The sequence below is a fragment of the Tribolium madens genome, unplaced genomic scaffold (assembly GCF_015345945.1).
Source record: "Tribolium madens isolate multiple individuals breed KSU strain unplaced genomic scaffold, Tmad_KSU_1.1 Scaffold_91;HRSCAF=231;Tcas5.2_LG7, whole genome shotgun sequence".
NCBI lineage: Eukaryota > Metazoa > Arthropoda > Insecta > Coleoptera > Tenebrionidae > Tribolium > Tribolium madens.
In genome coordinates, this window is record NW_025401063.1 from 1,489,404 (window position 1) to 1,516,822 (window position 27,419).

At 35.1% G+C, this 27,419-nt stretch overlaps 6 protein-coding genes across 8 annotated transcripts in view; 3 read left to right on the plus strand and 3 right to left on the minus strand.

The window, feature by feature from the left end:
* LOC123011604 (pre-mRNA-processing factor 39) overlaps positions 1–6,840 on the minus strand; it is a 12,102-nt gene extending 5,262 nt beyond the window's left edge. The window contains exons 1-6 of one of the 2 annotated variants that reach the window (XM_044409123.1): positions 6,599–6,840; positions 6,216–6,538; positions 5,762–6,169; positions 2,373–2,498; positions 1,568–1,842; positions 1,238–1,517 (exon numbers count right to left, since the gene is read on the minus strand). In XM_044409123.1, the coding sequence (XP_044265058.1) occupies positions 1,238–1,517; positions 1,568–1,842; positions 2,373–2,498; positions 5,762–6,169; positions 6,216–6,538; positions 6,599–6,635 (1,449 nt within the window). In that variant the 5' untranslated portion in view covers positions 6,636–6,840. The remainder of the gene's footprint in view (positions 1–1,237; positions 1,518–1,567; positions 1,843–2,372; positions 2,499–5,761; positions 6,170–6,215; positions 6,539–6,598) is intronic. The other variant, XM_044409122.1, reaches the window with a different exon arrangement.
* A 92-nt stretch (positions 6,841–6,932) lies between these two features.
* LOC123011605 (ATP-dependent zinc metalloprotease YME1L) lies at positions 6,933–11,987 on the plus strand. The gene is made up of 8 exons (XM_044409124.1): positions 6,933–7,090; positions 7,138–7,877; positions 7,933–8,117; positions 8,171–8,299; positions 8,347–8,576; positions 10,873–11,033; positions 11,080–11,429; positions 11,478–11,987. Exons 1-8 carry the CDS (start codon positions 7,064–7,066, stop codon positions 11,804–11,806), a joined length of 2,151 nt encoding a protein of 716 aa, XP_044265059.1. The 5' UTR covers positions 6,933–7,063; the 3' UTR covers positions 11,807–11,987.
* A 223-nt stretch (positions 11,988–12,210) lies between these two features.
* LOC123011606 lies at positions 12,211–14,679 on the plus strand. The gene is made up of 10 exons (XM_044409126.1): positions 12,211–12,386; positions 12,434–12,563; positions 12,612–12,753; positions 12,800–12,978; positions 13,027–13,415; positions 13,462–13,594; positions 13,642–13,812; positions 13,862–14,082; positions 14,129–14,340; positions 14,389–14,679. Exons 1-10 carry the CDS (start codon positions 12,310–12,312, stop codon positions 14,610–14,612), a joined length of 1,878 nt encoding a protein of 625 aa, XP_044265061.1. The 5' UTR covers positions 12,211–12,309; the 3' UTR covers positions 14,613–14,679.
* A 57-nt stretch (positions 14,680–14,736) lies between these two features.
* On the plus strand, positions 14,737–16,867 carry LOC123011607 (acyl-CoA-binding domain-containing protein 5A). 2 transcript variants are annotated; one of them, XM_044409127.1, is made up of 3 exons: positions 14,737–14,909; positions 15,921–16,378; positions 16,425–16,867. In XM_044409127.1, exons 1-3 carry the CDS (start codon positions 14,849–14,851, stop codon positions 16,728–16,730), a joined length of 825 nt encoding a protein of 274 aa, XP_044265062.1. In that variant the 5' UTR covers positions 14,737–14,848; the 3' UTR covers positions 16,731–16,867. The 2 variants fall into 2 exon arrangements, with proteins under 2 accessions (XP_044265062.1, XP_044265063.1); XM_044409128.1 differs by lacking the exon at positions 14,737–14,909 and adding an exon at positions 15,287–15,744.
* Positions 16,868–20,356, minus strand: LOC123011608 (ornithine decarboxylase antizyme 1). Its single transcript, XM_044409129.1, is given in 4 exon segments — positions 16,868–17,482; positions 17,624–17,824; positions 17,826–17,916; positions 20,142–20,356. Coding segments are annotated over 4 exon segments (528 nt in total). The 5' UTR covers positions 20,234–20,356; the 3' UTR covers positions 16,868–17,338.
* A 255-nt stretch (positions 20,357–20,611) lies between these two features.
* LOC123011715 (receptor-type tyrosine-protein phosphatase T-like) overlaps positions 20,612–27,419 on the minus strand; it is an 8,818-nt gene continuing 2,010 nt past the window's right edge. Inside the window, exons 6-26 of the mRNA XM_044409299.1 lie at positions 27,318–27,419; positions 27,121–27,264; positions 26,934–27,067; positions 26,697–26,886; positions 26,583–26,644; positions 26,352–26,535; positions 26,182–26,300; positions 25,625–26,135; positions 25,341–25,576; positions 25,221–25,290; positions 23,601–23,788; positions 22,979–23,553; positions 22,793–22,931; positions 22,649–22,744; positions 22,514–22,601; positions 22,388–22,464; positions 22,206–22,340; positions 22,017–22,157; positions 21,464–21,971; positions 20,922–21,417; positions 20,612–20,869 (exon numbers count right to left, since the gene is read on the minus strand). Of these exons, the coding sequence (XP_044265234.1) occupies positions 20,659–20,869; positions 20,922–21,417; positions 21,464–21,971; positions 22,017–22,157; positions 22,206–22,340; positions 22,388–22,464; positions 22,514–22,601; positions 22,649–22,744; positions 22,793–22,931; positions 22,979–23,553; positions 23,601–23,788; positions 25,221–25,290; positions 25,341–25,576; positions 25,625–26,135; positions 26,182–26,300; positions 26,352–26,535; positions 26,583–26,644; positions 26,697–26,886; positions 26,934–27,067; positions 27,121–27,264; positions 27,318–27,419 (4,406 nt within the window). The 3' untranslated portion in view covers positions 20,612–20,658. The remainder of the gene's footprint in view (positions 20,870–20,921; positions 21,418–21,463; positions 21,972–22,016; positions 22,158–22,205; positions 22,341–22,387; positions 22,465–22,513; positions 22,602–22,648; positions 22,745–22,792; positions 22,932–22,978; positions 23,554–23,600; positions 23,789–25,220; positions 25,291–25,340; positions 25,577–25,624; positions 26,136–26,181; positions 26,301–26,351; positions 26,536–26,582; positions 26,645–26,696; positions 26,887–26,933; positions 27,068–27,120; positions 27,265–27,317) is intronic.

Genomic DNA, 27,419 nt, shown 5'->3' on the forward strand with positions numbered 1-27,419 from the left:
TTTCTTGTTTTTTTTTTCATCGGTTTACCAATAAAATAAGGAAAATTCTCGTTAAAAAATGTCAAAATAAAACAAACAAACCAAAATTATACCTTTAAATCACCATTTTGCCATTTTTTTTTAATATAAGTTCGAGACACTTTCTTAAAATAAAAGAAATTCTTTTAAAATCGACGCAATTGGGTAAAAATCGAGGTAGCATCACATATTTTTTTACTTATTTTTAATAGATACAAAAAATATTAATCAGAATTAACATTTTGGTTGGTTATATTTGAAAAAAAAACACTTATTTTCTAAATCTTTTTTCGTCGGTTTAGCAATAAATGTATTATTTAAATCCATCATTATTTTTTTCAAGTTTCATTTTGTCCTTATTTTCGTAAGTTTGAGAAAATCTATTAAAAAAAGAGAAATTCTTGTTAAAAATCGTATCGAAATATGACAATAATTTGTTTCTTTTTTAAGTTATGAAATGTTTTTGCTGAAAACTTCAAACAAACAAAAAACAATCAAGTAATAAACTTTGCTATTTTAGATTGATTTAACAAAAAAAATGTAAATTCCTCATTAATAAATAAGCCACTAACGTATTTAAAAACTTTTTTGCAATTATCTTTAATTTTTCTTTTTAAATATCTGGTATATTCTGCATCCAAATATGTCAAAATAAAACAAATAAACCTTTAAATCATGATTTCGCCATTTTTTTTGTGAGTTCAAGAAACTTTCTTAAAATAAAAGAAATTCTTTTAAAATCGAACGCAATTGGGCAAAAATCGAGGTAGTACCACACATTTTTTTACTTATTTATGATAGATACGTAAAATATTAATCAGAATTAAAACAAAAAGTTTTGTTGGTTACATTCGAAAAAAAGATATATTTTGTAAATGTTTTTTTCATCGGTTTAACAATAAAAAATAACACATTGTAACAATAAAAAAATCGTGATTTTTAAGTTTTCTAAATGGTTCCATCAAATTTTTGTTGAAAAAAGTTTCATTTTGTTCTTGTTTTCGTAAGTTTGAGAAAATCTCTTAAAATAAGAGAATTTTTTTTAATTGTGAAACTAACAAAAAACACGTAAGAAATCAATTTTGCTACTTTAGATCAATTTAACATCAAAGTATATAAATTTTTCGTTCATAAATAAGACACTAACAATTTTCTTTATCAGTTTAACACTATTTAAATAAAATTATTCGACAAAAATTAGTCAAAAAAATATCCCTACCCCTTCCTCAAAGTTCCACCTCGCCGTGACCGCCGCCACTGTATTCTTGTGTATCTTCCTCCTTATCGAAATAATCCTCTCTCTTATCGCTTTAGTCTCCTCATCCGTACTCGTAGCCTTACTGGCATCATCTTCACCCGGCGGCACATCCGAATTATCAGTTTTATTTTCATTAGCAGCATCATGCTTCAACATATGCCTAACTTCCTTCCGTAACGCCAAAAACTCATCAACTTCAACCACTTTATTGGGGGGATTCGACGTGATGTGCTCTTGAAAACTGCCAAAAAAACAAATTAAATTAAAAAAACACAGTAATCAGAAACAAACTTCTCAAAATGTGTGGTATATCCCTGTGTTGGCGTTGTAAAAAGTCGGTCATAAATCGAAGTGACGTGTTGTAACCGTTTCCCTTCCGTTTCCCACTTGATGTACGAATCCCAAAGCCTATCTGAGCGAAATTCGAGTCCACTGGCGGCGATAGCCCTCTCAAACTGCGACCTGATGTACTCCTCATCGTCCGGTTTGGTCGTTTTCACATAGGTGAGGTAGTGGATCCACAAATCGACCGATAGGGGAATCGCTTTCAAGCCTCTCTCGAATACCTTTACAACATTAAATTAGTAAAATTCAAACTCGTGACTACTTTTGATGTGTATTTGTTTGCCAAGAAAAAAATAAACAATCATTATGGTTACCTGACCTGGCGCCCCCCGCGCAAATAAATACACACCAAAACATAAATAAATGCCACCTGGAAAATAATATTAGTCTAATTTATTTATATATTGTACGTAATTCAGTTATCTCATCCTATCACGTGGAATTTATTTTGGTTTTTCTTACATTTTTCGGTTTGCGAAACTATATCCAGCGATGCAAGCCTCGCTGTTCACCTTGCTGTGACTCTTTTGGGGGTGATTTTACAATTTTAACGTATTTCACTGTATATCAAATGTAAGATAACACAATTACAACTTAAATAACATAAGTAACAGACTACATATACATTTACAATATCGTATCTTATATTTTCACTACAATTAGCAGCCACCACGCCGAGCTGTAGGGATTGCAAAATAATTATGTGAGTGTATAAGCATTGCACGGAGTATGTCTAAAATAATATACGCACCTCTTCGCACTTTTTCTTATTCCCTTTCCGCTTCTCATAATCGGCATACTTCCGCCAATAGCCATAACAGTATGGATAATGTGACAAAAACGCGTCGTAGGCTTCACGGGCCGCCTCCATGTCATTCTGCAACATTTTTTAATTATTCATCTATTTCAAAATTAATTTAAAAAATCGGTAGGTTTAACACTGTAAAGGCACTAAGCCCAATTCGTAATCCTAAAAAAATTAAAACTTTATATTTATATTAATTTCACTGTGCTTAGGAATTATGTGTATTAGAAAAAGTTAAAAAATAAAAACATTTTGAGAGACAAAAAATACTACATAACCCTGTAGGGCTGAATTATTTATTTATTTATTTAGCACTTATCACAGTAACAAATGGAATAAAAAACACTACCGTTACAAGTTGCAAGCGGCTGTACTTTACATAGAGCAACTATTTTTTAAACACATTTCAGCATAAGCTGGTAAATAGTGATTGTAATAAAATTGTTTGATTAAAAATTGTCTGAATTTTTTCAGGAGTTTTTTTAATTACTTTCAAAACATCTTTGCACAACACAACTACAATCACTAAGGCTCGGATTATATGCAAAATGCATATTTGTTATAAGAGGTATATCAACAAAATAGTATTGATTAAAATAAGCCAATTAAAAAATGCATATTTTGGCAACTTCGTGCATATTTTAGGAAATAATGCATATCTGTGCATATTTTTTTCAAATCAGAAATTTCCAGCTATTGTTTCCTTTTTAAATTCTTTTTACACAGAGTGAATTTGAAGTTTAGAACCAAACGGTTTTTTTTTAAATTATTTGCCTCTGAAAAATAATGATCAATATAAAATAAAGTAATATAAAAAATCAGATCGTATTTTCAAAATGAAATTTTGTTTTGCTTGAGTTATGCGTTTTTTTTGTCAAAATTGTAATTTATGTATTTTTTTTAAATTAATAAAAAATAGATAGTCTCTAACACAGTTGTTTTTGGGAGAGTAGATATACAAAATATTTTTTGTGGGTTGCCATTTAAAAAAAAAAAAATAAAATTGTTGTAAAACTCAAAAACAAAAACAAAGAATTCGAAAAATTTTATTTTTGATAAAATATTTAATTCAACAATTAGTTAAAAAAAATAGTTTAAGCAAAAAATGTTTGGTTCCACCTGGTATAAAACGAATAAATCCTTCTATGTGGTTAAGTAGTTGCCTGTAAATGAATTTTAGCAAAATTGTTTAAAGTGATGTAATAGTAACATTATTTTGACGGTAATATGTGATTTGAAAAGTACAGTTTTCTTAAAAAGGTTTAATTACTAGATTATTAAAATGGCTTGTCTGAGGCAAAACCAATTTATTTATTCTCTTTCGTTCATCGTGTGCGATTCAAGATGATGAAAATACAAACTTTAGTGTACTCCAGGATAAAAATTTATTGCAACTTTGATTTTTTATTGTTAAAAGTTTTGCATATCGATGCATATATGGCATATATTCGAGCATATTTCTTAATATTTTGTGCATATTTTTGTGAAAATACGTGCATATTTTACGGATTTTTCGTGCATATAATCCGAGCCTTAATAATCACCACCGCTTCTTCAGTAATTTTTCTTCTGTTTACTAGATTGTTGTCATTATTTTTATTTAAATTTCGTTTTTAATTATTTGCTTTTATTTTTTGTTGTACGTTTACATATTTAGTAGTATAATATCCCGGACTTTTTTCATTTACAGCCTTTTTCAAACAATGTAAATATTTACCTTTAGAATTATATGAAATCAGAGCAGCATTTGGTACTTACAATTTAAATTTATTTAGAAACAGCAAATAGGAAAATAAGCCTCTTGTCTACCTACATACTCTCAAGCAATAAACAGTATTTTGTTATGAAGACAATAAGTACTACTTTTGTAAGCAGGTATCCAGTAGGAAAAAAAGCTTCAAGTTATTCCTAACATTTCTGCATAATAATTAGACTTAATTTTTGGTGAAAAATTGAATTACCTGGTAAATACATCGTCTTATTAAATTTATTCATCTTTTACATCAATTCTTAAAATGACCTAGTTTTACAGCTTGTATTTTTAGTTGTTTCCTTATACAGGGTGTTCCGTTTTTATTGTTACAAATTTAAACAGAAGATAGGATATTCAATTCTAAGACAAAAGTTTTCTATAAACATGTATCGAAAAATGCTTGATAAAGGAGCTACACCCCCTGAAAGGGGGCTAATAGGTTTTTGCTAATATTTCAGAAACCACTTAAGATAAAATTGCAAAATTTGGTACAGATGATAACCTTTATACACCTAAACAAATTTGAACATCAAATGTCGAAATTTTTAATCAGGGGCGTCCGAAACTGGTGGGGTTTAGGGTAAAAAAATACCCTATCTTTTTGGCTTTAGTTTCTTTAGTTATGCATTGACCAAAATGGTGGTCACTTTGAACAACTCCTTTAGATTTAGGCAAATTCATTTAATTAATGTTATTATTGTTACTGTAATTTAATGTTAATTAGTTGAGGTTGATTAAAAAATATGAATTTCTTGCTTTTATTATTCTGTAAATTCTGATTTATTTGAATGTTGTATTGGTGTGTAACATGAATTTTAAATTAATTTTATTCAAAAATAAGTCGTATCGACACAAGAGAGACTTTTCTGTGATAAACTATCGAACTTAAGATTTTGTTTCTAAAAGTACCGAGAAACTAAAGCCAAAATAAATAGGGTAATTTTTTACCTTAAACTCCCCCAGTTTCGTACGCCCCTGATTAAAAATTTCGACATTTGATGTTTGAATTCGTTTAGGTGTATAAAGGTTATCATCTGTACCAAATTTGTAATTTTATCTTAAATGGGTTCTGAAATATTAGCAAAAACATATTAGCCCCCTTCCAGGGGGTGTAGCACCCTTACCAAGCATTTTTCGATACATGTTTATAGCAAACTTTTGTCTTAGAATTGAATATCCTATCACCTGTTTAAATTTGTAACAATAAAAACGGAACACCCTGTAGATGCTAAACATCCCTCGTAAGGTCATAAATCAGATAAAACCGGTGATGGGGGCTGCTTACGGTAAGCTCATTTTTTTTTCTTAAAATCTTTGGTACATGTAGGCAGGACATTGTTAGTTTCCATATAAATACTATAAAAAATGAGTTAAAAAATATATAAAAAAATAAGAATTTAATTTAGCTACATAACAATATCCCTAGAAATATCTAAAATGGTTTCATCAAAAAAAATAAAAACAAAAAAATTCCTTATAATAACCGAGAAAAACCTTTTCGAAAAATGCATTAAAATTCCCTATCTTGGCAAACAATAAGTTAAGCCTTAATAAAAAAACACAACTCTAAGTCATTTCTCACCTCCTGATCCACATATTGCAATAAATAAGTCCAACCGGTGAAATCAGTAGGATCATCATTCACAGCCTTCCAGTATTTATCCAATTCTGGTAATTTTTTCGGTTTGGTGTTTTTCTCTTCTTCCTTAACTGTGGTGTTTTCCAGTGAGGCTTTCTTAGCCGGCGTTTCACCTTCTGACGTTGGCGAACCTGGATCGTAATCCCCCTCTGTCAGTTTACGTTTATTTGCTTCCTTTTTCACAGTTGGTAACTCGTCTTCTGACACTACCTCAGTATCAGCCGGTAATTCGGCACGTTTCGGCCCTGGTAACTCCTCATCGGAGACTTCTTCCGTTTCGGGGACTTTCACAGCTTGCACGGTCGGTAATTCATCCTCTGAGATATTCTCAGCGTCGGGTTCGCCACTTGGCTGCAAAAACAAGTTTGATTTCCACATTGACTGTCTCAAATCTCACCACTTGTTTTTCCTCGGTTTCCTCCTCCTCAACTCCGTTGGTGGTTTCCTCCTCCTCCTCCACGTTATTTTCCTCCTTCACGGGAGTGTCATTTTCCTCTATTTCCGTTTTAATAGTTGGAGTTTCAATTTCTATGGGGGCCTCTGCTACTTCCTCGTGGTTTTCCGTGCCGTTGTTATGCTCGGGTTCGGTCTTTACTTTGTGTTCTTCCTCCTCCTCGGAGACTTCGACCTCCATGAGGACGACCTTTTTGCGGGTTTTCTTCGCGGGGGTTTTGGCCGCCGGGGGCGTACGCACGATTTTCCCGGATCGGGTTCTCCGGACTACAAACATTGTTACCAAGTGAGACGCTATGGATTTTCGGGGGGTAAAAACACACTCACCGTTTTCGTTATTGATTGTGTCGTCACCACTGTCCATTTTTGTGGTTATTTGGGCCCGGTTTTGGGGGAACTAAACCAATTTCTTGCTTTTATCGATAAAATTAACTTCGATAATGAACTAACGCCGATGATTACTGAATCGGTAATGCAGGGGGTTGGCATACCGACAGTCTTAAATTAATTTAATTTGACTCTAATACACCAAATTATAAGGAGAATTAGCCGGTTTGTGGGGTTTAAGGGGGGTATGTTTAACTTGAGTAATTTTTCGGTCAAGGAATTGCAATTAATTCGGTTTGGAAGAGTGAGCGGTGTGAGGGTAAAAGTGTGTTGGTGGGCCTGACTAGTGCCTAGTGGAATCATCTGTCAAGTGTCATAAAGGTTAATGTGGTATTTTTATAAAAATTCGATCAAATTCGTTGTTGTTTTTTATGTAACGTAACTAATCACTTCATGTAAGACGCAATGTTTTCACTCCAGAACCAAAATCAGGTGAGTTTCCCGTCGTGATTTTCCCTTTTGCGCAACTTGTCTTTCAGGCAATTTTTACTCTCTCTCAAATCTCCGCGATAATAACCCCCCGTCAGAATGCCTTCCTGAACAAGAAAGCCCTCCGTGACAAGGACAAATCGCAAATCATGTGCAAAGAAAGCTTCCTCGAGGCCCTCAAAAACTGCGACTTTTCGTTCACCAAACACCTCAAAGACACCTCATTTCTCAACAATTTCAAAGTGTCGTACGTGTCACATGACACTTTTTTCGAAAACAAACACGGATTCGCCGAGACTGACTTAAAAAACGCTGTACCAACTCTCATAGTCAATCGGAGACACTTCTATGTCCCCCAGAACTTCTACCAGAAGCTTGTTTACGGTTTGAGACACGAAAACGCCTTCACGTTTGACATCCAAGTGCGGGGGTTCAAGACTGATCGGAGTGTCAAGGCGGAGATGCAGCGCAATCCTGGTCTGGGGGCCCGGATCAAAAACGCGCTTGGTTTAGCCCCCAGTGAGAATTTAGACTCGAAATTGGCCAAAGATCTGTCATTGGGGAACGAGAAAATGAAGCAGATTTTCGCGGAGGGAAACTCGATGTCAGAGGCGGAGAAACAGAGGATTAAGGTGGCTTTCGCTGAGGGGTACTTGTTGGCAAATAGCCCCGGGGCCCGAACTGGGAAAGCAGCTCGATATTTTAAGGTTTTTCAACAGGTTTTGACCATTGTCATTTTCCTGGCGATTGTTATTAGTTTGATGGTTAGCACGACTGGCTCGATTTTTAGGTAAGGGAGCCCCAAATTTGGGGTTTTGACTGTAATTTATCATTTTTTCTTGTAGAATTCAATTGGGGAATCAAGTGGAAGTAGATCCTGAGGAAATTCACGTGACTTTTGATGATGTCAAGGGGGCTGATGAGGCCAAACAAGAGCTTAAAGATGTAGTCGAATTTTTGAAAAATCCCGAGAAATTTTCACAATTAGGGGGCAAATTACCTAAAGGAGTTCTCCTAGTTGGGCCCCCAGGTATTTTCAAAACAGTTTTGTAATTATTTTTGTTAATTTTCAGTGTTTTTCAGGTACTGGTAAAACTCTTTTGGCTAGGGCTGTGGCTGGTGAGGCTGGGGTTCCCTTTTTTCACGCTGCGGGGCCTGAATTTGATGAAATTTTGGTGGGGCAAGGGGCTAGACGAGTCCGAGATTTGTTTAGTACGTTTTTGTGACAATTGAGCGATTTTTTAATTTTTTTTTTTCAGAATCTGCTAAAGAAAAAGCCCCTTGTGTGATTTTTATCGATGAAATTGATTCAGTCGGTGCGAAAAGAACAAATAGTGTTTTGCATCCTTACGCAAATCAAACAATTAATCAACTTTTGAGTGAAATGGATGGTTTTCATCAAAATGAAGGAGTTATTGTTTTAGGGGCTACTAATCGAAGGGATGATTTAGATCAGGCTTTGTTGAGACCAGGAAGGTTTGATGTTGAGGTGAGTTGAAATTTAATTGAAAAAAAAAACCAGGTTCGCGGTGGGGTTTGAACCTCAAACTTTCGGGTTGGTATTTGTTATTTCCGATCAAAGTGTGCTTCGCCTTTGAAATTAAGTTGATAACTGTTCAGTTTGAACGTCATAAATTTAAGAGTACAGTTTTTTACTCCAGTGTGGGCAACATCGCGATAAAATAAATCCCTGTCACTGAAAAAACCCCAAAAGCTTGAATTCTTACCTGTAAGCAAAGCGGCGATTAAATTCAAGTGGAAACTTTCGAAAAGTCTCGATTTCTTGCGAATTAACTTCTTGGGTTAGGAAATTAGGACAGGACATGTCGCAAAGATAAGGATACAGTTTTTTCACACAAATGGACGTTTCCTTGATGTTTGTTTTGATATCAGAAATGATTTTGGATTTGTCACGAATTAAATTCTCGTTGCATTTAATTTTGCAAGTCTGTAAGAAAGTAGTTTAGTTTTCGAAAAAGTATTAAATAAAAACTCACAATTTCATCTTTCACTTGCTTGATTTGTGAATTTATGACGTATATTTCATTCCTGCTATCAAGCTGTCTGTGAGAATTAATTTTTTTATCGAGAAAAAATTGATGGATTTGTGATAAACTTTCTCGGTTTGTAATTCAAATATTTCGGACCGATTACCGTATATTTGACACTAAAAAAATCAATTAAAACACTGTTTAATGTTGCAAACAAACTTACCAAAATTTCTTCTTTACGTTTCATTTCAGTTTCTTTCAGTTTTTCCAATTGTAATCGATACTTGTCTTTCTTTAGTTCCTCCTTAGCGTGTATAAAATACAATTSAGTTAAATCATCGTAATTCACCTCAAACCTTGAAAAATTGAATTATTTTTGTCTCAATGAAATATTTCTTGTACCTATTGAGTGCATTACAAACCGTTGATGGTGTCTGAACTCCTCTAATTAAATTCTCGTGAATTTCTCCAAACTGTTTTAAAATCAAAAGTCTGTTATTTTTGTACAACAAATTTTTTAAAATATTTTGAACTTCAGTATCATTAAACTCCTCAGACGTTTCAGATATTGAAACGAACAAATTGTCCTTTTTGGGACTTAGAAACAATAAATCAAAATCGTCACTTATGCTGAGATAATCGGAAGGTCTCAATAAACCTAAAGACTCCCGATTTGGTTTTGCTTTAGTTTCCTCTTTGAAACATTTAGAAAAATTGTTAGATTTGAACGTGCATTTGGGTGTTTGTTGAGAGAGTTTTTGCAGCTTTTTTGCACACTTTTGTAGCGTTTCCTGTAAATAAAACAATCAGTGGAAAATCGTTTCTTGGAAAAAACATACAGTGATTTCATCACAGTTTGAATTCGCGTCCATTTCAACCGGAGTTACGTTCTTGGCCAAAGTTACAACTTCCTTGGCTTGGTTTATATCCTCCTCAAGCATTTTTGCTTTTTTCTCCAATAAAAACTTTTTCTCCAAATTCTCCCWTATCTTTGACTTCATGTTTTCAATAACGGCATCTTAAAATCAATGATTAGACAACAAAAACAACATTTAAAAACTCACAAGTCAGTTTATTGGCTTTCAAAAGTTCTTCAATCTCTGATTTTTTCTCCTCAATCTGGCTCTCAAGTTTCTTGACTTTATCCTCAATTTCTTCTTCTTGTCATAAATGTGAATCTCTTTAATCGGGTAAACAAACTCATCTTTGAAAAAAACAAGATGGGACATGATTACACAATTTTTTTACCTTATCTGATCCTTGAGTGATTTTTTCGTTAACCGACTTATAATTTGTTTTTTGTGAATTGTGTCAACTTCGGGTCGGGGCCTAACATTTGTAATTAATTGTTTCCAAATAAAGACAGTGTTAGAATTAAAAAAAAAAGATTGTAGTAGTGTCCCGGATCAGGGCTCGAACTTCAAACTTTTGAATTACAAGTTTATTTTTTTATTTGCTGGTGGGGGCGGTATGAATCAAGAACACGACATGACCTCCGTCTGTTTTTGACATTTGACAGCTTCTGACATTTTTGTATTAAAATTAAAAATTAAAGCTTGTTCCTGGTATTGGGATTTTTATAGGGCTTGAATTACGATTATTATAATGATAGAGAGTGTGTAAATATATATTTCGCAAATACGGAGCGAGAAAGCAACAAGGCTGTCTGCAAATGTTGAAAAGAGATAGCTATGTGGTACGTTTTTCGAGTTATTAAATAAATAAAAAAACAGACTTTAATTTTAATTTTTTTTGTTTTTTTATTTTTTTGAAGTATTTTTGTTTTAATTGTAGGTCACAGTTCCTACGCCCGACTTTACCGGCCGCAAGGAAATCCTCGGTTTATATTTGGGCAAAGTCCTGGCCAAAGGCGTGGATTTGGAGCTTCTGGCCCGGGGAACCACCGGTTTCACCGGCGCCGATCTCGAAAACATGGTCAATCAAGCAGCACTCAAGTAGGCCTCATCGCCCCTTTAGCCCCATTTTGACGCTTTGTTGTAGGGCTGCCATCGACGGGGCTGATTGCGTCAGCATGAAATACCTCGAATCGGCCCGAGACAAGGTCCTCATGGGCCCCGAGCGCAAATCGCGCATCCCCGACGAAGAGGCCAACCTCATAACGGCGTACCACGAAGGGGGCCACGCAATCGTCGCTTTCTACACGCGAGACAGTCACCCATTGCACAAAGTCACGATAATACCAAGGGGCCCCAGTTTGGGGCACACGGCCTACATTCCGGAGAAGGAGCGGTATCATGTGACCAAATCGCAGCTTTTGGCGACGATGGATGTGATGATGGGGGGCAGAGCCGCCGAGGAGTTGATTTTTGGGACTGAGAAAATTACCTCAGGTGGGTGGAAAACTGGGGATTATTATTATTATTGTTTTTTTTTTCTAGGGGCGAGTTCGGATTTGAAACAAGCGACTTCTATAGCCACCCATATGGTCAAGGATTGGGGAATGTCGGAGAAAATTGGGTTGAGGACGATGACTGAGAGTTCGAAACCGTTTCAAGGGGACAGTTTGGGGCCCTCGACGAATGAGCTTGTCGATAGCGAAATTAGGAGGATTTTGTCGGAGAGTTACGACAGGGCTAAACATATTCTCAAAGCTCATGCCAAGGAACATAAAGCTTTAGCTGAAGCATTGATGAAATACGAGACACTAGATGCGGAAGATATTAAAGCCATAATGACAGAAAAAGGGCCACATATTGAAAAATCTTAAGTGGGTTTATTAGAGACTTTTTGATGACAGTATGCTGTGTTAAAATCGGGTTTCTTCGCTTAGTTAGCCACTGTTTTGTACATATTTACATAATAAAGCGTAAGCAGGCCTTCGGTTACTTAATTTCAAGTAAGTAAATGAAATTTACTGTAATATAACACAATAAAATTTTATTATCGAGCGTCTTGTTTGAATCACCCGCCAAAATGGCCCATCAGAGGGCGCAATGTCGCAATCATGAAATTACAGTAAATAAATCATTAAATTATATAACCGGAATTGGGAGTCACTTTTTGTCAATTGAAACGTGTCAAGTGCCCGATTCGTAATCATTTGATGTGTAATTAATTAATTTAAAAACAAAGTTTGGAATTGCGCATGCGCGTTGTGGGTGAGGTTGTCAATTGTCATATTTGAATTTGAATTGACACTAGTGTCAGTTACGTGTGTTATGTTTACTTTTTGTAAAAATCACTGAAAACTTGAATAAAAGCTTACTTCTAATGGCTGTGGATGAAAAATTGATTGATTGGTTAAAAGACCTGGGATACCATGGCCAAATTCCGTCCAGTTTTTCAAAGTATGATTTTTGTTGTGTTTGCTCCGATTCTAATCTTGTTTTTTCAGAATCTGCAATCCCAGCACTGCCTTTATTTGGGAACAATTAATTACAAATGTAAGGCCCCGGCCCGAAGTTGACACAATTCGTAAAAATTTAATTATAAGTCGGTTAACGAAAAAATCGCTCAAGGATCAGGTAAGGTAAAGAAATTGTGTTATCATGTCCCACCTTGTTTTTTCCAAGGATGAGTTTGATTACCCGATTAAAGAGATTCACATTTATGGCAAGAAGAAGAAATGTGAGGATAAAGTCAAGAAATTTGAGAGCCAGATTGGGGAGAGAGAATCAGAGATTGAAGAACTTTTGAAAGCCAATAAACTGACTTGTGAGTTTTTAAATGTTGTTTTTGTTGTCTAATCATTGATTTTAAGATGCCGTTATTGATAACATGAAGTCAAAGATAWGGGAGAATTTGGAGAAAAAGTTTTTATTGGAGAAAAAAGCAAAAATGCTTGAGGAGGATATAAACCAAGCCAAGGAAGTTGTAACTTTGGCCAAGAACGTAACTCCGGTTGAAATGGACGCGAATTCAAACTGTGATGAAATCACTGTATGTTTTTTCCAAGAAACGATTTTCCACTGATTGTTTTATTTACAGGAAACGCTACAAAAGTGTGCAGAAAAGCTGCAAAAACTCTCTCAACAAACACCCAAATGCACGTTCAAATCTAACAATTTTTCTAAATGTTTCAAAGAGGAAACTAAAGCAAAACCAAATCGGGAGTCTTTAGGTTTATTGAGACCTTCCGATTATCTCAGCATAAGTGACGATTTTGATTTATTGTTTTTAAGTCCCAAAAAGGACAATTTGTTTGCTTCAATATCTGAAACGTCTGAGGAGTTTAATGATACTGAAGTTCAAAATATTTTAAAAAATTTGTTGTACAAGAATAACAGACTTTTGATTTTAAAACAGTTTGGAGAAATTCACGAGAATTTAATTAGGGGAGTTCAGACACCATCAACGGTTTGTAATGCACTCAATAGGTACAAGAAATATTTCATTGAGACAAAAATAATTCAATTTTTCAAGGTTTGAGGTGAATTACGATGATTTAACTSAATTGTATTTTATACACGCTAAGGAGGAATTAAAGAAAGACAAGTATCGATTACAATTGGAAAAACTGAAAGAAACTGAAATGAAACGTAAAGAAGAAATTTTGGTAAGTTTGTTTGCAACATTAAACAGTGTTTTAATTGATTTTTTTAGTGTCAAATACACGGTAATCGGTCCGAAATGTTTGAATTACAAACCGAGAAAGTTTATCACAAATCCATCAATTTTTTTCTCGATAAAAAAATTAATTCGCACAGACAGCTTGATAGCGGGACCGAAATATACGTCATAAATTCACAAATCAAGCAAGTGAAAGATGAAATTGTGAGTTTTTATTTAATACATTTTCGAAAACTAAACTACTTTCTTCCAGACTTGCAAAATTGAATGCAACGAGAATTTAATTCGTGACATATCCAAAATCATTTCTGATATCAAAACAAACATCAAGGAAACGTCCATTTGTGTGAAAAAACTGTATCCTTATCTTTGCGACATGTCCTGTCCTAATTTCCTAACCCAAGAAGTTAATTCGCAAGAAATTGAGACTTTTCGAAAGTTTCCACTTGAATTTAATCGACGCTTTGCTTACAGGTAAGTATTCAAGCTTTTGGGGATTTACATTATTGGGTTTTTTCAGTGACAGGAATTTATTTTATCGCGATGTTGCCCACACTGGAGTTCCATCTTTCCTTGGATTAGACTCGAGTGAATTCCGAGGAGTTACGAGTTTAATCGATGTGCCTTTTAGCCCCCCTGAAAGCGTTATTTCAAATACACTTCGAAGAAAAGTCACTTTGAATATGTTGAAAGGCTTGTCGAACGAAACACCAAAACTGGAGCGTCACAATTGTAATTTGCTTTCTTTTTTTTTATCTTGTATTGAGTTTTTTTTTCCAGATTGTTTTAATGAAGAGTGGGTTGAAAATACCGAAAATCAACTCGATTCAATCATACATTCCATTGCGGTGAAACAAGTTCTTGCAGCGCCATCTGAAGTTAGAGAAAATGCCGATTTGTGGATAGAAATGCCCTTAAGGAATTTTATTTCGCCCAGACGCCTAGTCGATGGACAAGATTATAAGTTTTTTGAGGAGAAGTTGAATAAAATGTATCGGAGATAAGTGCGAATCAAAATGTGTTATTAAAAATTTATTTAATTGTAATTATTGAGTAATAAACAAATTTAAATTTGTAATGTTGGCGGTTCTGCAAATTAGTTTAATTTTCGCCGCCTAGTGGCGCCACCACTGAAACGTCAATGTCATTTGTGTGTTTTGTGGCCGAGTGAATGTGCAATGTCAATATTATTGTGATAATTTCTTTCTAAGTATAAACAAATTAGTGAAAATTAGTAATTATGACCACTGAGGAAAAATTCAACGCTGCTGTCAACGTCATTCGAAGCTTACCAAAAAACGGTAATTATTTCCCTTCTGCGGCCAAAAACACACACAGCCCCCTTATCACGAACCCGAGCCCCCTGTCGCGCCTCGCGAAATTTTCCAGGAACGCCGCGAGAAACCCCAAGGACGTCTTGTTTGGGTTAGATTTTAGTCGATCATTCTCTGACGACAAATTCGTTTTTGTTGATAATTAAGTCACAATTTGATAAGCGTATTGTTTTGTTGCAAAGGTACACAGGTCAAGGATAGCCACTTGGCTCAATTATTACCATTTTGATGAAAACAGGAGTGAAATGTGAGATGTTTCAAGTTTCGGTTTTGTTCCTCATTGCGTAACTAAATTGCTTTAATTTTGGTTGAACGACCGAGTGAAAGTAAAAATGACGGGTGTTTGCGAGTTTGCGACCCACTAATCCCTATTAGGGATCAAAAATCGCTTTTTTTCTCAAATAATTACAAAATTTAGACAAATCGTAGAAGGCTTCACAATTGTCAAAAGTGAAAGCCTTGCCCTGATTGGTCAAATTTGAATTTCCCGCGATTAGCCACCAGGTGACGCTTCAGTTGAACCGCGAAGAGTTGGCTGTGGTGAATCCCAGAGTTTATCAAAATTACGCGTAATTAGTGTTTTAAACGCAAATTCGTGATGATTTTGGGTAAAAAACGTCGCAAATCGGTAATCCACACTCCGGTTGTGAGCTGGTGCACTTTTTTTTATGTGTTTATGTAACATAACCTCACATTTAATTATTTTTTGCGTTGGTTTTTTTGACTCGAAAGTGAATAAACGAGGTGAAAAGTGCGTCCGTGATGGTTTAAGAATCCGCGAAGACAGTTATTTTCAATATTTGTAAGTAATAATTATCATTTCGTGGTCGTTGAACCTCGACCGGAGCCAAGAGTGTCATTGGTCGACTCCTCAAAGTTTCGGCCAATCAAAACGCCGCATTTGAAAATTTGAACAAATTTAAAATGTGGCGCGAGAAATTTAAAAATTATTTTTTTTTAAACTGTTTTTCTTCTTAGGCTCATATCAGCCCAGCAATGACCTCATGCTCCGTTTCTACGCCTACTACAAGCAGGCGACTTTGGGGCCGTGCACGGGCCGACGTCCCGCCTTCTACGACGTGGTGGGTCGTGCGAAATACGACGCTTGGAAGTGTCTGGGTGACATGCCCAAGGCGATGGCAATGTCGAAATACGTCGATGAATTGCACACAATTGTCGAAACGATGAGTTATTCGGATAAGGTGGCGAATTTCTTGGAGGCCCCCACCGACGAGATCGAGTGTGTCAATATGATAATGGACGATTTGGAGTTGGTGGCGGGGGACGTGTTGGAGAAGGTGCGTTCGCAGCCGAACTCGCCGTTGGCCTCGAGAGAGGCCTCGCCGATTAGGATGTTCAGGAGTCGGGATGTGTCGCCGGTGTCGGCCCCCGAGGAGTCGGATCATAGCGATGATGAGTATATAGACACCATTGAGGTTGGTTTTTCTTTGGGGATTTTCATTTTAGTAATTATTTTTTTAGTTTCCAGAATCGAAAAAAGTCAATTCCGAGCAAATGTCAAATGGATACATTCCGAAAGAGCACGTTTCACGTTCAAGAACGAAATCACAAACCAGTGTAGATATATCTCAGGAAGTGTCTAAGGCTGTGCAGAGTCTGAAGGCTGATGTTGAAAGGCTCACCAGTAAAATAAATACATTAGAAAGGTCAAATGTTGTTAGTAAACATCGATCAACGCGATTGTCATTAGAAGCCATCGTGTTTATAATAGCTTGGCCATTCGTGGCCTCTTTTATTCTGAATAGGTACGTTTACAACAGGAAGTAAAAAAAGTGGTGTTTTTCAGTCTATTAGGTTCAAGTACGGAAATTGGCCTTTATTTTATTGTTATTTTTTTTGTTTTTCATGTTATGTAAAGTGTAGACTTTTATATGGTTTGGAAAAATAAAGTTTAGTCCAACTGATTAAAGTAAAAGAAACTTTATTTAAGACATTAATTACGTACTAATAATGAAATTGTAACTGAAGGAATGAAAGTACATAAAATGACTTACAAATACTTATACACAAACAATTCCACTTAAAATAAGAAACTTAATGCCGGTAAACTTAATAGAATATAAGTTTTTTTTTGGTATTTTTGAACAATTTTATGTATTTTTTTGTAATTTTTTTGAATTAATCGGGGCATAATTCCGCACTACCAATACAGCTACTTGTAACTTTCTTAACTTTTACCTCTCGTGTCCACCCACGTGTACATCTAAAATACACTAATGACTGCTTAAATCAAAAACCTACGTTAAAATTTACGAGTCGTTGTGTAATTACACTTAAAGTCTCTCTAAATTAAAACATAACGATTTTCCTAGCCCTACCCTACCCTAACTATTAGTGGATAAACTCGAGAGGCCCGAGGCTTTTCTGGGGGTCGATCACTCGATATTGTAGAGCATGCACACGTGGCCGGAGGACAGCGATGGCGGCACCAGTGGCGAAGTAGGCGAGAGCACAGCAAATCCCAGGAACATGAAGGTGCGGACGAGCATGGCCCGGTCCGGTCGGTCGCTCTCAAAAACCTGCAAAAAGCCCCCTTAACACCCCCACACGAGCTGCCACTGCTGTTACTATGGCAACAAAGACGTTTCTCAATTGTTGTTAGGGAAACAAAGTTTGTTGCTATGGTAACTGGTGACAGGTTGGGCCAGTGGCGCACTTACGACGACTACATGCTGGCATTTGAGCTGCTCTTCGGCGGCCTCTAGGAGCGCGACGAAGGCCTCACGGGAGCCCTCGGGCAGGACGTGCGGGGGCAGAGCGATGTAGAGCGTCTGCCCCCGTAAGACCGCGTCCCAAGGCTGACGGGCAGTGCGGAAAGTTAGTCGCAACGGCGACGGGCCCCTGGTCTCCCCAGGGGCATCAGGACCACCACAGAGGCCCGGCGCCCAGAGACATGTTGTAGCAATCGGCCTCGCTGGCGCTGCACGCGGGGCGCTTACTACTCAACATACTTCTGAAAAATTAACAAAAATCATTTCCCTCAGTTGTAAATCCAAGGTCGTAATCAATGAAACTCATAAAATGTACAAAATTTGAATTTCCCGCCGGTTCGCGCTTGACCACCAGGTGGCGTTTTAATAAACCGCGAAGAGTTGGCTGTGGTGAATCCCTGATTTGATCAAATTTACGCGTTATCAGTGTTTCAAACGCAAATTCGTGATGATTTTGGGTGAAAAACGCTGAAAATTGATAATCCACAGTTCGGTCGTGAATTTGGTGTACTTTTGTTATGTGTTTGTGTCACGTAACCTAACTTTTAATCATTGCTAAAAAAATGTTTGGCGTCGTTTTTTTTGCTCGAAGGTGAATAAAAACAGTGAAAAGTGCGTCTGTGATGGCTTAAGGATGTGTGAAGACAGTTTTTTTTTTAAATATTTGTAAGTAATAATTATCATTTCGGGGTCACTGAACCTTTTCAGGTCCCAAGAGTGTCATTGGTCGACTCCTGGAAGTTCCAGCCAATCACAACGCCGCTTTTGAAAATTTCAACAGTTTTGAATATGGCGCGATAAATTTAAAATCACTTTTTTTATTTTTGAATCGAACTTCTGAAACACACATTTTTACTACGCCTCGAAATTTTCAGATTTTATCAAGTATTCTGATTATATTATTAAAAATTCGAATGATTTTTTTTCAAATCAAGCGCAAGTAATCAAGTCACTAGGTGGCGCTTTAGTTGACCCGCGAAGAGTTGGCTGTGGTGAATCCCTGATTTTATCAAATTTACGTGTTATCAGTGTTTCCAACGCAAATTCGTGATGATTTTGGGTGAAAAAAGCTGAAAATTGGTAATTCACAGTTCGGTTGTGCATTTGGTGTACTTGTTTGTGTTACGTAACCTAACTTTTAATCATTGCTAAAAAAATTATTTCGCGTCGGTTTTTTTACCCGAAAGTGAGTAAAAACGGTGAAAAGTGCGTCTGTGGTGGCTTAAGAATCTGCGAAGACAATATTTGTAAGTAATAATTATCATTTCGGGGTCATTGAACCGCGACTAGTCCCAAGAGTGTCATTGGTTGACTCCTGGAAGTTTCAGCCAATCACAACGCCGTTTTTGAAAATTTGAACAATTTTGAATATGGCGCGATAAATTTAAAATCAATTTTTTTATTGTTGAACCGAACTTTTGGAATACACATTTTACTACTTATCAAATCTGATAAGAAATTTACATTTGACCGTAGTTTTCTAGAAAACAAAGCCCGTAATCACAATATAATTATCGCTCATAACCTTGACTCAATTTGTGTTTCCTCTCTACCACAGAACGAAAGCACAAATATTTTATTTTTACCTGTTCTACCTTTTGTGTTTTAAAAGAAAAAAACCGTAATCTAGACTAAATAAACAGCTTCAAAAGATTAAAGGTTTAATTGAGACACCCTGTATCCCAAACAAAATTTTTCAGATAAGATTTATCACATTTTCGTGTTTTTTGTGATGACATTTCGCGAAAGGTCACGCTCATCCTATAACTAATCAACCGAAAAAAATTAGCAAATCTGACAAGTTTTTTGCAGCAATTTGCATATCCAATGACCCCTTTAAAGCACAAATTAGTTAAATGGGTCAATAACACACTAACTTACTCCTCCAAACGAATATTTTGATCACATTTAAGACCTTCCATTTTGACCACAGCAAATCGCCAGGAAAACTGACCTCAAGACTCGGGAAAACTAGTCGAAAATAAAATTTTTGGCAATTTCGCCAAGAAAATAATACGCAGTTGTGTTATTTATTTATTGAGGTATACGATGTTGATTTTTTTATCAAGTCTGCGTGTGTCAAAACGATTATGTCACGTGGTCGTTTAATTGATCCAATAAAAAACATGCATTGTTACGAATGGAAAAACACTGGGTCAAAACTGCGGTTTTTTAAACCAAACGGCCAAATGAATAGTGCGGTGGACGTGACAAGTGTCATCTTGACGAATTGTTTGGGTGGCTGGAAGGTTTACCAAGTAGGCTCCAACAATGCAACTGTTTACTTTGATCGTCATTTATTATTGTCGAGAACTTTCTATTTATAAAATAGATAAGAGGGCTGCGTTTTTGTGTTTTTTTTTCGGGTGAAAAATTACAAGTTTGGTACAAAACACGGGGAATGACACAATTAGGTGAAATGTGAATAAAAGAGACAAATATGGGACTGTGTGCCCCAAATACTTACGAATTACTACTCAATATAGCAGGCATGGCTTGGTCACTATTACTGTCCGTACTCGAATCTGAATTCACTGCCTCTATGGCACTTATAAACATAATTAAAACGAAAAAAACGAATTAAAACACCAACTGATTGCTATCCGATTCAGCTTTGTAATGGCGTTTTATAGCACCGTTTTACATTACTTTCCAGATAAGAGATTTGTCACTTTTGACAGATGACAGTTGGGGGTGACGTCATTAAGAGTTTTCTCGAATTGTCGCTTTATTAAAACTTCTAAAGCTGCATTTATAATTAATTTTGATAATTTAATGTGCAAAGATCAAATAATCAACGTCAAGGTCTCAATAAAAGTTCTAAAACTCGTTTTTTTAATTAGTCTTGTGTTTGATGTATTGTTGGTTGCCTAACCGTGAACGCTGTCACTTAAACGCCCGCGAAATTTAAATTCAAAGAAGTTCAATAAACAAAAAAGAAAGTAAAAATATATTTATTGCTTTTAATTAGTTGGAATAAGTTTTTAATTAAAATTGGCGTATTCTTGAAATTTGTCAATATAAAGCAATGCCGCTTTATACAAAAACTCAAACTGTTCCACGTTTTGAACAAACTGTTCCCGATTATGTCGCACACTTCTTACAGCTTGACAAACATCACAAACTTGCTCTAATTTCATTTTTTCGATAACGAAAGACAAGGCCACGTATAAACCCGATGCTGTAACTCCATCACTAAAATTTTTGTATAAAGTAGTCAAAAATAAAAAATTCGAGCATTACTTACAAGCAAGTTACAAGGACTGGATTTGATCTGCGACTTATCGCATCAGATTCCTCCCAAAATGTTATAAAATGACCGGTATTATCCGGGCAGTGATTCCCCGGTGGCCAATGTTTGATTGAAATTATTTGGACTGAAAGATGCTCTTTCCTAGAATTTGCAATTAAATGAACGGTTGTGATATTGCAGCTTTCAGAAGGGGCAATGTTGATGTATTTGAGGGTGATGTGGGGGACTGGAGTCATTTCAGGTTGGCTACGTGTGGGCCAAAACCTACACGAAGTCTTTTCTTTGAGATTTACTTCGTTGAGAGACAAAATAACACTGATGTTATTTTCGTCGATAAGTCGCCAAAAGTCGCCCACAGTGTTGGGCATTGGTTGTTGGGTGACTATAAATCGACCAGGGGACCGAAAACCGTCAACTTTGACTGCGTTTATATACGACGAAGTGTCATCATTGCTGGGAAAACGGGAGAGAAAAACCCGGCCTTGGATTTCTGAAAGATTGGGTCAAGTGTGACAATTTTGAGGGTTTGTTATTACCAGGGATGATTTCCTTGAAGCGATTTTTTTCCTCAATTATGGGCACTTCTTCGTTGGTTTGTCCCACTGTTTTCATCGCTTGGTCTTGCCATTGGGTGTCTTTTAAATATCTCAACTGTAAAGTTGTTGTCCCATTTGTCAAAATCCGGTTAATTGAGTCTTTGATTTCGCTACAGTTGATACTAGTGTGCATACCAACCAAACATTCCAAAATCACCAAATGGGCCAATTTGTACTGTTCAATGTTGTCGACCATGTTGGCCCTTTGGTGTCTCAAGTGTTCCAAATTGCGTAAAACGTCAATACTGCCCTCGCGGGCTGCCATTCTCAGGCTGATGTCACACAAGAGGATGGTTCCGGTTCTACCAACTCCAGCACTGCAATGAACCACGATTGGGAAAGTGGTGCTGAGAGGGATTTTGAGGAGTTTTTGCAAAAAGGGTACCAAACTTTGGGAGTAGAGAGGAACTCCGTGGTCCGGCCATGACATGAAGTGTAGTTGGTCGACCTGAAGACAAATTTGTGAAAAAGTCAAGTGGGGGTCAAGTGGTACTTTTCTGATTTCGTTGTTTTGGGATATGGAGAAGGTTCGATGTTCGTAGTCGGCGAAAACTTGAGTTGAGAGGTGTTGAACGGAAATGGGACCAAATTTGAGGGTTTCGTTGATGTCGGGCCAATATTTTTCGACTTTTTTCTAGAACAAAAAAAAATTGGAATTTGTTGGTAATGACAATTTTTTTACCTTTCCCCCTTCATAAACATTGGCGAGATTCGCAATGTGCATCACGTTTTTTTCCCAAATCATTCGCCAAAAATCGTCAAGTGTGGCGGCTTTAGGGCCTTGAGTCGCAATGTAAGCTTTTGGTACTTTGTGACCCTGGAAAAAACCATCAAAATTGTCAATAACACAAAACTCAACTTTACGTCAATGTAACTCGCATTGATGTAGTCAGAGTGGGAATCCCCGTTGATTTTTTCAAGAATAACTCGACTGTGGTCATCTGAAATCAAAAATTGTAATGATTGTGTTCCCGAAGTGTTTTTTCTTACATGCTATTAAATTATTGTAACGATTTTTGGATTTGTTCTCTCTTAAAGTACCGTAATTCCAGGGGTTGGTTTGGCCACGAGGAAACAACTAAAATAAAACGCAAAATATAGAAACAAACTGAAATAATTTCTTACAGCGTGTTGGCGTTCCAATTCGCCACTTTGAATCGATTCTTTCACATACTCTTCAAATTCGGTGATTTTAATGCATTTGGAGTGGATTTTAGGTTTCTAAAAAAATAAAAAAATTTGTTAAATTAACACCAAACAAGTGCTTACCACTGCGATTTTGGGGTTTCTTTTTTGCGGTGGTTCGGGTTTTAGGCCTGTTAGAGGAATTTGGTCATCTTTTACGTCTAAAACTTGACTTGTGTTTTCTCCTGGATTCAAGATCAAAGATAAAATAACTTGTCTTTTTCTACAAATAAGTAATGTTTTAAATGAAATTTAAAAAAATGTTCTTACATGTACAAAATTATAATCAAAGGTATGATAAATAATAAAACCAGTAACGCAAGCAAATTTAAATTTGGGCCTGAGTAAATTGGAGTGCCTGTTGTCGTTGTGCTTATTGTAAATAGATTTGTTCGGTTTGTTTGACCGAAAAAATTGATTAAAACTACAGATATGTTGTAGTGAGTTCCGGGTTTTAAGGGGGGATTATCAATTCTAGTACATTGGGTCCATTGTTGGCTGTTTCCAATAGTCAGATGTTTAAAAGAAGTTGTTTTTAAAGTGCAATTAGACACAAGTCTGAAATTGTCTAATCCAGTCACAACATTATTCTCCAATTTGGCGTTGGTAGTTTTTTCAGAAATAAACAACATTAATTGTGAAAGATCTGTTTTTCCTCGCAGTTTTTTGGGGACAATTTTGACAAGAATTGTTTCGTTAGAGGTTTCAGTTTGGAGATCATCAAGTTGTGGAATATCAGGTGGACTCGTATTATTTCCAATTAAGGATTTTCCCTCATTTTTTCTATTACAAGCTGCAATTTGTAACGTGTAATCAATAGTTGGTCGAATTTCTTTAGAGTTAATCTGCAAGGAAATCGATTTTATCTCATTATTATCAATTTTGTTTTTACTTTAAAGTGATAAGTTAAGTTGTAGTTGTTTATTAGTAGATTTTGTGAAAAATCTGAACCTGTGCCAAACAATCCGATGCTAAAATACTCAATTTCCCCATTTGTTACGTTGGGATGTTTCCACTCTAGTTCTAAATCATTTTTTGTCGTCCATTTCATCTTTAAGTCGTAAGGAGGCTCTGATTTTCCTGGAAGTAATAAATTATAAATGTAACTTTCGAAATAAAGCTGGATCAGTGGTGTACAGTGTTGCTAGGTCTGGTAAAATTTGGTGAAAACTTTTATCAAAATTTTAATTTTAGGTGATTTTTTTGGAAATTAAAAAAATTGTCAAACATAAATATTATTTGTGTATTTTTTTGAGCATTTTCAACGTTTTTCAAGCAGAAACATGATTATTTTGCCTAATTTTCTCAAAAAACATCGAAAAATCATCAAATTAGTGAAATATTTCTATTTGTTTTTTTTACAAGATTTAGGGACATTTTTCAGCTAGAAACACAATTATTTCGCACACTTTCGTTAATAAACAAAAAATTTGACAAAGTATGTTAAAAATTGTGTTAGTGTTTAAAGTACGTTTCTGAAATAAAAAAAAATAAAAATTACAAAATTAAATAGAGATTGATATTATTTTTTAGCTTGTTTTGCTCGGCTAATCTATTTTGCAAAATCTTGTTTAAACACGCCTAAAAATCTTAAAAAGACTTGATATTAATGTTATCTTGTTTGGTTTACTTGATTTAGCTGGTTTTTGAACAAAATTAAGACAAAGATAAGCATAGAGACTACAACATTTGGTCGACAATTCTTACAAACACGTCTTTTTACCTAAATCTCAGTTTTTTTGCAAAATTTTGATAGAATAAAGCAAAAATTTAACAAATTATTAGTTTTTGAGCTAGAAATGCCATTTTTTGCAAAATTTTGTTAAAAACAAGCCGGAAAATCAAAAATCATGTCATTTTTACCTTTTTCGAGCACATTTTTTTCATCTAGAAATAATTATTTCGTAAAATTTCGTTAACAACAATCCAAAAATTTATGTCATTTTTGCCCTTTTCGAGTAATTTAGCACATTTTTTTCAGCTTGAAACAATTATTTCGTAAAATTTTGTTAACAAGCCAAAAGACAAAAATGGTACTATTTTTTTGGTTTTTGCGTGTTTAAGCACGTTTTTGAATAAAGGCAAAAAAAATTCGTTTAAACAGGCTAAAAAATTACAAAGTTAACTTGAGAGTGATATTATTTTTAGCTTGTTTTGCTCGACTTAAGTACTCCGTTTTTGAACCAGAGGTGAACTTTTTAATTTTAATTAAGGGAAAAATAAATCGAGAAACCCCAAAATTTAGTGAAAATTTTTCTTAAACACGGTTTTTTACCAAAGTCTCAGTTTTTTTTTTTAATTTTACTGAAACAAACCAAAAAATCAACATATTAAGCTGAAAATTTGCACGTTTTTTAGCTAGAAAATCCATTTGTAAACTTTTGATACTATTGGAAAGATTTAAATTGTAATTTTGTAATCTGGTGGAAATAGGTGTAATTGGGCAACTTTTTTAAATTGGATTTGGTGAATTTTATTTTCTTGAACCTGGCAACACTGGTGGTGTAACAACCTGTTTCCGTAAAAGCTTCAATTGATTTCTTTCGTCCAAAATCAGTTGGTTCAAGATTTTTACCGGAAATCTGAAGCAAAATCAGTTGATTTAAACATAATTTCATTACCTATATCTTACCTCGAAAGTATATGTTTTACTAGACCTTAAATTAATCACATTAGCACAATAAAATTTAGGCCATAAATGGCATTTTGTTATTTTTGTATTTTCCAATCGGTAGTAATTATTATAAAATTTATAAATAATCTTGTATTCACTTAAAATACCTGTTGGTGGATAAGGAGGTTTCCACCTCAAAGAAACAGAATTTTCATTTTTTGAGTAAACTAACAAATCTCTGACTTCGTTTGGCACTAAAATTTCTCATTTTAATTTTAAGCTTATAATATTTTTTTTATTACCGCTTGGTTTTGTTTTAAATTTTGAATATTCGGTAACATAATTATCACAACTCTCATTTCTGCAGAACTTCATTTGTACCGTATAATTTGAAAATGCTTGTAGGTTATTTAAATCATAGTAAGTCGTCTTAAAATTATACTCTACTAGAGAGAGATTGATAATAGAAGTTGGACACCATGGATTCGTACAATTATAATTCACTTGAAACCACAAAGGGCCGTTCATGTCCTCACATCGAGTTTTCAAAAAAATTATTCTGGCTGCATAATGACTTGCACTAATTTGTCCAATTTTGGGAATTTCATTCGTTTCGATTTTATTTGATGATAATGTATTTTCATATTGAGTGATTGGAGGACCTTTAAATTTCGAATTTTTGACAAAAACAGTTATTTTGTAATTCGAATAAGGAGTTAGGTCTTGTAATGTGATGTAATCGCTGGCCGTTTTAGTTTTTTTTGGGTTTGGTGGTGGTAACAAATTTTGATTGCACGCTCGGGAATAAATCCGCTGAAACACGATTTTAATATTTTTAATACAGTGGTTGCCAAAAAACCTGATATTCAACGACGTAATGTTTGAAACGGCCGTTTATTAATTCCGGTTTTGACCATTTAATATCGATGGACGTTTCAGATACATTGGTGATAATTAAGCTAGAAATTTGTTGAGGCACTGAAATTGCACAAGAAATATAACGAAATGATAATTAAGGTTAATCCTTGCCTCCTTCAGTCGTTTGAAATTTTTTTTCTATGTTCACTTTGTCACTGATGATTAAATTAAAAGTGTAATGAGTGAATGGTTTCAATTTGTCAAAAATGATTGCACTTTCGTTTAAAATATTTCCTTTCCCAATATCGGCCACATTAACTGAGTATTTAGTTAATTTGCACGTATTTTCTTTCCTCTGAAAGGTTTCTTTCGAGTTAGAAAATTTGGAAACATCAATGTTACCTGGATTAAAACAGTTGCACTTGTGTTTGATGGTGTGATATCAACTTGATTTTTAGTCACATCTGGAACAATAAGAGAGAAATAAAACCAAAATTGTTAATTTTAATGAACTACCTTCGCATTTTGTTGTAAAATCTATATACTTTTCGACGTAATCACTGTAGATTTTACCATCTGAAGACTTGATAACAGCCCGAACGAAGTATTTTGTGTCTGGTTTTAAATCAGAAATTGTTGTCGGTGTGATTTGTCCAAAATAAAGTAAATTAGTATTTTCCCAATTCTTAATCTGATTATCTGCTTCCTAAAATAAATAAATTGTATTTTGTTTAATGCAATAGCAATCTCAACTTTATATTGAAATAAATATCCAGTTATTTCTACATTTAAATCATTTTCAACTGTAAAATTTGTTAATATTACAGTGGCACTTGTGTAAGTAATGCTTGTAACTGACGGTGCTTGTAGAAAAGTTACTGTTGATCCTGTGGGAATATATTGAGTAATAAGTGTCTTAAAATAATTGGAATTAAATTACTTTTGTCACATTTTGGGCCTGAGTAATTTATTTCACATTGGTTTCTATCGCAGGTTCCATCGATCCTATCACAATTATTTCTGCCATAATAACAATTTCCACATTTTTTCCTGCATCCATGTCCATAAGTTCCATATTCACAATCTGTTTGTTTTCTACATTATTTAAGTTCCTGTTTCATTGTGGAGAAAACTTACRATAATAGCAGTCATATCCTTCATAATTTCTATAACCTGCAGAGCATGTGCATTCATTTTCAGTACAAATTTTTATTTGTTTGCATTCTTGATAAATCCATT